The 8,793-nt window shown below is 27.5% G+C and overlaps 1 protein-coding gene across 1 annotated transcript; it reads left to right on the top strand.

Moving 5' to 3' along the window:
- The first annotated feature begins 5,780 nt into the window (after positions 1-5,780).
- LOC149549148 (glycosyltransferase family 92 protein RCOM_0530710-like) lies at positions 5,781-7,832 on the top strand. The gene is made up of 2 exons (XM_089794270.1): positions 5,781-5,979; positions 6,160-7,832. The coding sequence occupies exons 1-2, from the start codon at positions 5,781-5,783 to the stop codon at positions 7,830-7,832; spliced, it is 1,872 nt and encodes a 623-aa protein (XP_089650396.1).
- Positions 7,833-8,793: the final 961 nt, after the last annotated feature.

Genomic DNA, 8,793 nt, shown 5'->3' with positions numbered 1-8,793 from the left:
TTGATAAAGAACTTCTCTTTCCATCACTGTCAACCATAAACTACGAGTCACTCATCAAAACAATTTTATAGAGAGATAATCACCTAGTAGGCAAGAAAACTTTTGCATCTAATTTTTCAATTTAAAGTGTCCAATCATTGTTGAATTGAAAATTAGAACATCACATGCAGATGTCATATCTGTTGCATTTACTAAAATACTAACATCTTGTTCAAATTTGCTCCATCTTAAAGCTGGTTTGAACTATTTTTTATTTTTATTTTTTAACGTTAGCAACTTCTTAATTATTTTTTAAAGAAATCAATTTATGTATAAGTGCCAAGATTAATGTACTGACCCCCCAGCCTATATTGATAGATGCCCCTAACATCATAGTACTTAGTTATGAGTTCCATACTTCTTAAATAATCTTCGAACAATGAAGATGCTTTTAAAAACAAATCCAATTCAAAATTCAGTGTCTTACCACAAAAATTGGATGTGCAGTCCACACATGCAGTGCTGGAGAAATTGTGACAATTCCTCGTACCATTTTCTTGACATTAGGATGTAATGCTGCCTTCAAACATGTATTATATTAAAGTCAAGGTGAGTAGATGCTAGAAACATTTAATAATTATATTCATAGTAAATAAATGACAAGAGGTAGAAAATTAATGTGTTTAACTACTTCAGGATTGAAAACTAGAATTAGTAAATCCAACTTATTTATCAAAATCACACCAGTCAAGCAATTCTCCAAGAAAGATCTTAATAATTTGGAACCATTAAATCAAGAAGGAAATAATACTACCTTTGAAAGATAATTGCCCCTCCTGTCGAGTGGCCAAACAAAAAGCATGACACTCCCAGATTCTCTGATCTTACTTTTTGTAGAAACATTTTCTATAGGATAAGGTGGTGTAATATATTATTGCATGATTATAATAATATCTTCCTATATTTGTTAAAAATATAGGAGCTTGTTTATGCATACCATGCCTTCAACAACATGATCTAGTGATGGTACATATCCATGTAGCCCATCATTACCACCATGGCCTATAAAACCAAATGATTAAATACGTATTCCCTACAAAGGACACCAAGGCCTATAAAAGAAACTTCTGCAACTAATGATTTGTATTCCTTATTAAGGAGAAATAAAGTGATAGCATGTCAACTCTTAGAAGGAGCTAAAGTATCTTGTACTCATGGATGCTTATAATAAATTACAATAAAACATACATATCAATATTTGTAATACATAATAAACCAATGGTGGACAAATATGAAAACTGATTTTAAACTATGCAATTCAAATGAACTGAGTCAAAAGTGGTGCACAAAATAACAGAACTAGGTTCCCTTCCATAGAAATTACATCAGGAGAACATAAAAAAATGCTGATAAAGAAATGTATGTTTTTTTATTCAAATGAGATATCCAAAGAAAGGCATTAATGCCCACAAAAACAAAGAAACACACAGACACAATAAAGAAAAACAAAAAAAATAGACATGGATACTAATAGTTGAGCATATGCTCTACCACAACGACATAATTCTGTTCATTTTCTCTTCAGATCCCACGATGATCATGATATTGAATCCATATTATAACAAACAAAATTTACATCAAAAACCTTTTTTTTCTTTTTTCAGTCACTAGCTATCATCTATTCTAGATGTTGGAATATGAAAAAAATAAGCCTTTTATGTTTAGGTTTTTGGTAGGAATTAGTCTCCCTAACTTTCAACATTTTTTTGGTGGATAGTTTTCAACAATTTTTATTAATAAGAAACTTGGATTTAATTTTTTTTTAAATCTTGAAAGTTTTGTAAAATACTAGACATAAATTTTATTAATTTTTACACATTCCACTAATTCTTCTTCTAATTAAAAATAGAAATGTTACTTTTATTTTCCTTAGAATTGAATAGTTTGGTTAAACTTTAGCGATGTCTTATCTTTTTCAAACTTTTCCCATGATCATATTTCTTTCCATATTTATTTAACTTTATCTCTTTCTATATTTCTTAATCAAATTTATGATATTTAAAATAGATTAATATCTACCATTAAAAATTCTAATAATAAATATTATTCATAGAAATTAAAAGACAAACTAATTATTTGAATAGCCTAGATATATTGCACCATATTTAATTCATAAAACAAAACAAGTGTTGCAAGTAAATGACAAAACAATTACTTAAATAGTCTACATATATTGCATTATATTTAATACTTAAAATAAAACTACGAGCTTCTTGATGTTTTTTTTAATAACTAAGATGAGTTTGTATTTCAAAATAATAATAGTTAAATTTTATAATTGAATTAAGGTTTGGCTCTTTCTATCTCAATGTTTTGGGCAATACTTGTAGTTTATTAAAATAATAACTATATTTTATAGTTGAATTAAGGTTTGATTTTTCCAATCTTAATGTTTTGGGCAATACAATTTTATTTTATTTAAAAAAAAATTCATGTACAATTTTTTGTATTTTATTATTTATATCTATATAAAAGATTGCACCCAGTAGTCTATGATTGAGAAAGAAAAATAATATAAAAAATTAACATGCTTATATTTCATTTTAATATTTGAGCCTCTTACTTTCATTAATTAACATAGTTAATAAGTTAACAAGAGTAACAAGAGTTCAGTGCAACAAGAAAAACTTTATGTTCATTGTTTTCTTTCTTCTTTGCATTCTTTTGTTCAATCTTCAATTAATATTTAAAAACAAGTGCCACATAGTGACCTAATTAGTTTTTATTTTAATTAAAAATAATATATAGTTATTAAAATTTAGAATAATAAAAGAAATTTGAAAAATGAAATGTAATAAAGTGAAAAATGAAAAATGGAATGTTCAAAATTTTATAAATAATTTGAGATCATTTATTAATTAATAAATTTGTAAAATAAACTTTATATTTATTTTTACAATATATTATATTATACATAAATATATAATCAAATTTATTACATATTTTGAATTTAATTTTATAATTATCTAATTAATATTTTATCTTTAGTTTTGCCAAGGTTGCAACACTGATAGGTTTTCTTAAAGAATGTTTGAAAGAATGTAAATTTTAGAGACTGTATTTCTTTAAAAGAAAATTTTAAATTTGAATATATTAAAATTAATATTTAATTTATTTATTAAACATATTAAATCTAAAAATATAATATAGTTTTAATAATTTTTTTTTTTAAAGAATAATGTAGGAGAAAAATAAAATGATTGGGTGAGGAGAATAATATTTCTTTGATTAGTTAAACTTTAGCCATAAATTTAAGCCACTCACATGAATGAGAAATATTTTTATAAATTGCAAAAGTTCAATATTTGCATTTAATTTTATTAAAAACTAAAATATAATATTGTAAAAAGTATTGGTGAAATTTCATTGTTAAAACTCTAAAATTTTAAAATTTAATCGCTAGTTAGATTCTGGGCCTTGCCTATAGTTCTTTGACCTATGACAGAAAGTAAGAAGAATGTATCCGCACATTCTTTAATTCACTTCTTGATAATCAAAGATATATAATAATAAAATATCAATAACCAATTTTTAGATAAAGTAAAATAAAATATGAAATAAATAAATAAAATTGAAAAATAATTATTTAAATAGTCAATAAATATTTAAATAGTCTATATATATATATAACACCATATTTGATGCATAAAACAATACTAAGAGCTTTACATTCTTCTTTTCTAACTCTTTAATGATTCTTTATTTAGTAATTAAGATATGTTTAAATTTTCAAAATTATAGTTTTTGAAATAGTTTTTAATTAAATTTAATAATTTAATTGAAGTTTATTTTTTTTATGTTGATATTTTGGTCAATAAAAAAAAAAATTCTTTAAAAAATTATAAATTCAATTTTAATTTTAATTCTTATTCATATTTTAATCATATTCAATCTATAGTTAAAAATTGAAAATAATATAAAAAATTAACATGTACTAAAGCAATATTCTTCAAGTTTCTTAATCCATTTTAAGAACATTAAATTGTAAAATAATTACTTAATTAGTCTATAAATATATTACACTATATTTGCTCTACAAAACAATACTAAGAGCTTTTGCAATCTGCTTCTTAATTTAGTAGTCAAGAAGTGCTTTTTTTTTCACAATTATGTAGTTCTTAAAGACAAGGACATAAATAAATTTAAAAATTTAATTAAAGTTTGACTTTACTATCTTAATTGGCAAATTAAAATTAGAATCTTTTTATAAAAAAATTATTACAAGTAGAATTTCAATTTAGTGTTCTATTTTTATTTTTATTCTTATTTCAAATCACACTCAATAGTCTATAAGTAGAAAATAAACTTAAGATAATTAGTTAACATCTTTAATCAAACAAGAAAGACTTTATAATAATTGTTTTGTTTCTCTTCACATTCTTTTACTCAATATTCTTTATATTCTTTAATCAATATTTAAAAATAAAGATATTTTACTACCTTAATGTTGTGGCAAATAAGAATTAGAAAATTTCTTTTTTAAATTATTACAAGTAGAATTATATTTCTATTTTTATTCATATTTCAAATCACACTCTATAGTCAATAATTAGAAAATAAATTTAAGTTAATTAGTTAACATCAGTTCAATAAAACAAGAAAGACTTTATAATAATTGTTTTTTCTTCTTCTTCACATTCTTTTATTCAATATTCTTTATATTCTTTAATCAATATTTAAAAGTAAAGATATATCCACATATTCTTAATTTAGATTTCAATAATAACAAAATACCAATCACCAAAATTTTAGAAACTAGAAAATATTTTTAAAAAAATTAAATGTAAGAATAAATATTTAAATAATCTAAATATCTTATATTAGATTTATTCCATAAACTAAAATTAATAGCATTCACCTTTCTATTTGTTGATTCTTTATTTAGCAATGATGAGATTTTAAAAATAATAATATATAATTATTTCTATTTTTATTTTTATTTTTATCCATGATTCAAATCACACCCAGTAATCTATAATAAAAATAAAAATAAATAATTATTTCTATTTTTATTTTCATCCATGATTAAGTCACACTTATATTTTTATTTTTATTCATGATTCAATTCACATCGAGTAATCTATAATTAGAAATAAAAGTATATAATCATTTCTATTTTTATTTTCATCAAAATAAAAATTAACGTGCTTACTCATAAACCAAAATTAATAGCATTTACCTTTCTATTTGTTGATTCTTTATTTAGCAATGATGAGATTTTAAAAATAATAATATATAATTATTTCTATTTCTATTTTTATTTTTATCTACGATTCAAATCACACCCAGTAATCTATAATAAAAATAAAAATATATAATCATTTCTATTTTTATTCTCATCCATGATTAAGTCACACTTCTATTTTTATTTTTATTCATGATTCAAATCACATCGAGTAATCTATATATATAAATATATATATATAATCATTTCTATTTTTATTTTCATCTTTGATTCAAGTCACACACAGTAGTCTATAATTAAAAATAAAAATTAACATGCTTACTCAGATTATGTTAAAATAACTTTTTTTATAATATTTTGGACTTCTTAAGTTAATTAGTTAACCTTAGTTTACTAAAAGAAGAAAGGCTTTATAATCATTGATTTTTTCCTTCCTTCTTTGCACTCTTTTATTCAATCTTCTTCATTTTGCAATCAATATTTAATTTTTTTTTATAAATTGAATTAGTATGTTGAACACTCCATGGATGTGAGCTCAAAAATCCTGACAATAATAATGGGTTTCTGGTTCAGCAAAGGGGAGAAGGTGAAGAAAATTATGGGTTTCTGGTTCAGCAAAGGCAGTTCACAGGAGAAGGTGAAGAAATATATGCACGTAGATTCTTCAAAGCACAAGCGAGTTGGGTTCAGTTGTATAATTTCGATTGTTCTGCTCCTCACAATTGGTGCTGCCATTCTTCACCAGATGTCTCAAGGTCAGCTCTCAATGTATTCATATAATTCCACAGAATCTAATTGTCAAATGGTTGGATTATTTTGTGTGTTCTTTTTGTTTCTTTTGTTGAAGTTATTATTTGGTTAGATCTACTTTTTAAATATTATGCATTCTCTATTTTTGTAACTTAATTGTTGACTTGTTCTTGGTTAATTTGCAGTCACCAGTGGAGGTGTGCATGGAGGACTTGGAAGAAAGATGGTAGAGTCCAACCTACAGCCATGTGCAAGTGCTTCACAGAGAAATCGTTTCCATGAATCCCTGAATCTGCCCATGCAACAAAGCCATGAATTTTTATTCATCCAAGATGTTGTCCTCTTACATGATGAAGTCTTACTATTGGTGCCACTGCCTTCTTCAAGCTTCAGATTCAAAGACAAAGAACATTTGCAATGTTCTTTTTCAGACAAATTACATACACAAGTGAAGGGAATTGAATATTTAGATAGATCCCAAGGAGTTGCTGCAGTGAGATGCGAGGCACCTGCCAAATCTGTCCAATGGTTTGCAAACTCAGTTGCCCTAGTTCATGACAAAGTTCACAAACAAGCTGTAACGAAGACCATGAAAGTGAATGCTGAGCTTATGAGTTACTCCAAGCCCATTGAATGGCATCACATGGTATATGAGATCTTCATTACAGATAAGGATATTGTCTTGTTTGCCAAAGGTATAAACTATGAACAAGGACAAAATGTTGCTGCACAAGAGCTCCGTTGCATCTTCAATGGCACAATAGAAACTAGTGTAACCATGTCTGCACAAGAGGTATTCAGGTGTGAACATCCATCAAAAGAAGTGGTTTCTCAGCTCCTTGGATCAAAAGTCACTTTATCAATCCATGGAAACCCTATTCCTTCTGTTGTTTATTATCACATCCCACCATCTCATCAAAGGCCTCATGGTAAAGGTAGAGAAAGCAAGAAGATGAAACTGTGTGCGTGCAGCATGATGTACAATGTTGCAAAATTCGTACCAGAATGGGTAATGTACCATTCCCATTTGGGTGTGGAGCATTTCTTTCTGTATGATAATAACAGTGAAGACAATCTGGAGCAGATTATTGAAAGTGGGTTGTCAGAGTACAATGTGAGTAGATATGCATGGCCATGGGCGAAGACGCAGGAAGCAGGGTTTTCACACTGTGCTCTCATGGCCAGAGAAAAGTGCGAGTGGATGATGTATACCGATGTGGATGAGTTTGTATTCTCTCATTCTTGGTTGAATAAGAAAGTGAATGGAGAGGCCAAGGGAAAGGGCATTCAACAAGTGAAATCCAATAGCAACAAGACTCTTACTTCAAGGGCTCTGCTGAACATGGTTGTGAGTCTAAGTTCACAGAGGAGAATAGGGCAGATTTCCTTCAAGTGTAGGAATTTTGGGCCATCAGGGCTAACTAAGCACCCTGAGAGAGGAGTAACCCAAGGTTACACCTGCCGAGAGAGGAAAGAAAAAAGGTTAAAGTCCATACTCATGTTGGAAGCTGCCTCTCCCTCCTTGCTTAATGTAGTACACTACTTCCAGCTAAAGAAGGGATACGAAACATTGAATGTGAAGCCCTCCATGGCAGTGGTAAATCATTATAAATATCAGGCATGGAATGAGTTTAAGAGAAAGTTTAGGAGGAGGGGACCAACCTATGTTGTGGATTGGACCGAGTCTAAGAATCTTGATTCTGAGGACAGAACTCCTGGTCTTGGCAATAAGGCCATTAAGCCACATGATTGGGAACACAGATTTTGTCAGGTCAATGATACTGCACTGAGAGATTTTGCAATCAAGGTGTTTTCTGTGAGTAATGAGTCAACTTCTAAACTAGAATGGCAGTTATAAATACAACAGAGTGACAACTTGAGCTTGATGCCAAAGGTGAACTGGGTGGACCGGTCTGTTACACCAGAAGCCCTATTTCAGATCATGTGGAAAAGAGTATAATTGTACAAGTCCGATTTCAAAGCATTTGGTGGAAGTGAGTGTTAGAATCTTTATTTTAGATCTTTTATTTAACTTAGGGTTTATGATTGAGCTAACTCCAAATTTAGTTGAAATTTAAGGTTTTGGTTGGATCATCAAAGTTGTTCAGTTTGATTTTTATTTTTATTATTATTTTTATATTGCAATACCATTCGTTCAATTCATAAAAAATGAGACAGACAAGTCAAAAGAGGACAAATGGCCAATGCGTTGATGTTAGTTTATTAGTTCGTGGGAAACTAATGTTTTCACTAGACTGCAATCTTAAAAATCATGTTTTCAAGTTTAGCAAAGCTTTTATTTTTAAATTAATTTATATTCGCTTACTTCTATTTTTAATTGATCCTTGATCCCTTGCAATTTTCTGTTTCAATTTTTAATGTTTATGAATTAATGTCTGAGAGTGAGTTAACGCCAGCTTTTTCCTAAAAATAAAATAAAAATGGGACTGATAGGTAGTTGTGTTTGGTGAAATAAACGCAAGTTTTTAAAAAATCTCGGCAGATTTTTTATTATTATTAATTTTATTATTAGTTTCGAAACTATTGCAATCGTAGAAACCTGAGGCCCCTTTTCTTGCATTTGACTTGGTCAACTGACCAAACGTACAGAATTAAATTTTCTTCAACAGCAACATTATAGTTATTCATTATCATTTATTTTTATAATTTAGAAATATGTTTTTTCTGATTTTTGATTGGTTAGAGTAGGCTGAAAAATCTAATTTTCCAACACTATATCAACTTAATAAATTTATGGGAACATTATACTTCATCTCCACCAATGTTCTGGAAGCTTCCCAGATGAAGGCCGTTAGGAA

The sequence above is a fragment of the Cupressus sempervirens genome, chromosome 7, assembly GCF_028749045.1.
Source record: "Cupressus sempervirens isolate cs-2001-9-10 chromosome 7, ASM2874904v1, whole genome shotgun sequence".
In the NCBI taxonomy this organism is placed as follows: domain Eukaryota; kingdom Viridiplantae; phylum Streptophyta; class Pinopsida; order Cupressales; family Cupressaceae; genus Cupressus; species Cupressus sempervirens.
The sequence above is the reverse complement of the archived record's forward strand: the minus strand, read 5'-3'. Positions and strand labels throughout refer to the sequence as shown.